The 3,133-nt window shown below is 44.3% G+C and overlaps 1 protein-coding gene across 1 annotated transcript in view; it reads right to left on the reverse strand.

The window, feature by feature from the left end:
- SMARCC2 (SWI/SNF related BAF chromatin remodeling complex subunit C2) overlaps positions 1-3,133 on the reverse strand; it is a gene marked incomplete at its 5' end in the record, with an annotated part of 28,147 nt that overhangs the window by 15,900 nt on the left and 9,114 nt on the right. The window contains 1 exon segment of the mRNA XM_014582985.2: positions 940-1,064. Coding sequence (XP_014438471.1) covers positions 940-1,064 — 125 coding nt within the window.

Genomic DNA, 3,133 nt, shown 5'->3' on the forward strand with positions numbered 1-3,133 from the left:
TTAGAGAATGGAGGAGAAGGGATTGCGGCGTGGCCATCCCCCCTGGGGGGTGATTTCTCGCTTTCTGTCTCTATGTCTCTCTCTGTCTGTCTGGCGAGCGCACGCACCCTACAGTGAAAATCTCTCCAAAAAAAAAAAATTTTTTTTTAAATAATTATTTCCTTTATTTATCATATTGTTATCTTTTTTAATTTGACCATTGTAAGACAAAGAGAGAGAGTGAGACAGAGAGAAAGCTAGAAAGCAAGCCGCCAAGTCCAGGACTAGAACTATGGTAAGTCATGTGGGAGTCCGGCACCTTTAACCACACCACCTGCTAGCTTCTCAAGGAAAATTTTTATTTTAAAATTTATTTTAAAGAACGATTTAATTTTATTTATGATTACTATTATTTTTAAAATTTGCTACAGGTATGTGCACTCACCAGAGACAGACAGACAGAGGAAGAGTGAGAGAAGGAAAGTGAGAAAGCATGCTGCCAGTCCAGTACTCAAACCGAGGTTGGCCATGTGAGAGTCCAGTGCTCTAACCATTATGCCACCTGCTGGCCCCAACATTTTTAAAACAATTTTGCCAGAAAGTGCATACATTCACCAGACAGAGTGTAAGAGGGAGAAGAAAAATTAAGAAAATATCCCTCATGGGAAACAGACACGTTATAATCCCTTTTCTTCCATCTCTACCTCCTTTTGGGATTTTTAGCATGCCTGCACATGTGCCCAGCATGCTCCTTAAGCCACCAGGTCCAGGACTCAACCATCCAGTCAGCCATGTGGGACCCAGCAGCCTTAACCACTAGGCCACAGGATGGAAATCATTTTAGAGAAAAGATCCCTAGACCTGGAGCTGGACCTAGAGAATCAATCCACTTGGAGGATTTGGCACAGTAGGGGAGGATAGGGAATGAGGGTGGGTCCTAGGAGTTAGCCTGGTCTATACCTGTTTTGGGCAGTGTCACCTCCTCTACATTGGGGACTGGTGAGGGCTCATCCATGTCCTTTGTCAGGTCTTCTTGCTCCTCTTCTCTGTGGCCACGTTTTGACTTGGTGTATGGTGTTGAGGGACTAAGAGAGAGAAAGAGAATACTGTCATTCTTGGACAAGGTGTCCCTGGAAGTTAAGGATCAAGAGAAAAGTGAGAGAATCCCAAGAGTAACACTGAGCACAGACACAAACCAACAACTGCAGAGTAACAGAAGTGTCAGAGGCTTTCCATTTACTGAATAAGCTCTCTTTAAGTTAAGTAGTGGTTGGGACTAAATGAACAACTGGGCAGCTAACGAAGTCTCATGAGGGGGCCAACAAGTGGTGTAGTGCTTAAAGGTGCTGGATTCCCACATGGCCGACTGCAGTTCTAGTCCCAGACCTGGCAGCTTCCTTTCTTGCTTTTCCTTTCTCTCAACAAATTAAAAATAATAATGATAATAACAAACAGAATTAGATAAATTATTCTTTAAAAAAAATATATCATTTGAGGGACCAGCAGGTGGCGTGGTGGTTAAGGTGCTGGACATTCCCACATGGCCGACCACGGTTCAAGTCCTGGACCTGATGGCTTGCTTTCTCACTTCCTCTCTCTCTCTGTCTCTCTTTGGTCAAATTAAAATAATAAATGGATGAATAAATTAAAAAATAAATAAATAATTCTTAAATAAAATATCATTTGAGACCAGCAGATAGTGTAGTGGTTATGTCGCTGGACTTCCATGTAGTTGACTGTGGTTTGAGTCCCGAACCCAGCAGCTAATACTCATGCTAGACGTGTGTACATGCGTGCCCAAAGTCCCATGAAGAGAATGAAGGAGAAAGGATTGTGGGATGGCGGGGGGTGATTTCTTGCTTCCTGTCTCTGTCTCTTTGGTGAGCGCACGCACCCTATAGCAAAAAAAGTGAGCACATGTACCCTGCAAATAAAAAGGTGGGCCGGCAGGTGGCATGGTGGTTAAGGGCACTGGCCTCCCACATGGCTGACCACGGTTGGATTCCTGGACCTTGCAGCTTATTTTCTCACTTTCTCTCTCTCTCTTATATATGCTGTCCCTCTCTGGTCAAATTAAAATAATTCTTTTAAGAAAAAAAAAAAAAAAGAAGAAGTCTGTTGATTCTCCTTCTCAGGATACCTGCAGCATTAAGGCATACCCAGATCAGGGCCAGGTGGTTATGAGAGGGGATCTGTCCTTTCTTCCTTCCAAACAGTATGGAGAGAAGAATGTGGAGCAGATTAATGGCTGGCATACCCTTTCTTAGCATTTTTCTTCTTAGCTTCTGGGGTTGGTGAAGGAGAGGGGGATCGTTTCCTTTTTTTATAATTTCCCCCCTTTTTATCTCGTCGATCTGAATCTGGGCTGTTCACCTGCAGATTGGAGAAATGGGGCAAATGTCAGCCTGTAATTCCCAGTAAAGACTTGTTCTGAGGCTTCGGCTAAGTGATCCAGGAAGAAAGAACAGAACCCTCACCTCATCCGTCAACGTCTTTGCTGAAATCTTCTTTCGGCGTGAAACAGGGCTTTTGTCATCGTTTACTTCGTAGTCTTCCTCATTCATCCACTCATTGAAGGTGTCCGTGTCCAGGATCCACTTGGCATGAACCTAAAGTACAACAGCACACTGGGCTGAAGCCTGCAATCCACTGCTCTGAGAACCCTTAACAGAAAAAGCCCAAGGGCACAGGATCCTCTGTTCCACTTCCAAAGAGAGCTCTGGTCTTAGCATTCGTCTTCAGGCAGGGAGCACAGGGGAAACTCACCTTTCGAGGCTTCTCAGGAGTCGGAGCATCTTCTACGGATGCTTCAATTTCACTGGCTGGGATCCACGTGTCATAACTACCATAGGAAATTGAGCATGAAGTACAATCAATGGGATGGAGTTGTGGAAAAGTACTGTCCAGACCTTTTACCTTTTCCATTTACAAAAAGCACTGGGGGTCCAGCCCTGTAGCCTAATGATTAAAGAAGCAAGATCCTGTGCCAGCAGGCGGTGTGGTGTTTAAGGCGCTGGACTCCCACATGGTCAATGCGGTTTGAGTCTTGAACCTGGAGGCTTGCTTTCCTACTTTCCCTTTCTCTCTGCCTCTCTCTGGTCAAATTAAACAAATGATGAGGACAATAAAGGAAATGAAATATTTCTTAAAAAAA

This window comes from Tupaia chinensis, unplaced genomic scaffold (genome assembly GCF_000334495.1).
Source record: "Tupaia chinensis unplaced genomic scaffold, TupChi_1.0 Scaffold143970_1, whole genome shotgun sequence".
Classification (NCBI taxonomy): Eukaryota; Metazoa; Chordata; class Mammalia; order Scandentia; family Tupaiidae; genus Tupaia; species Tupaia belangeri.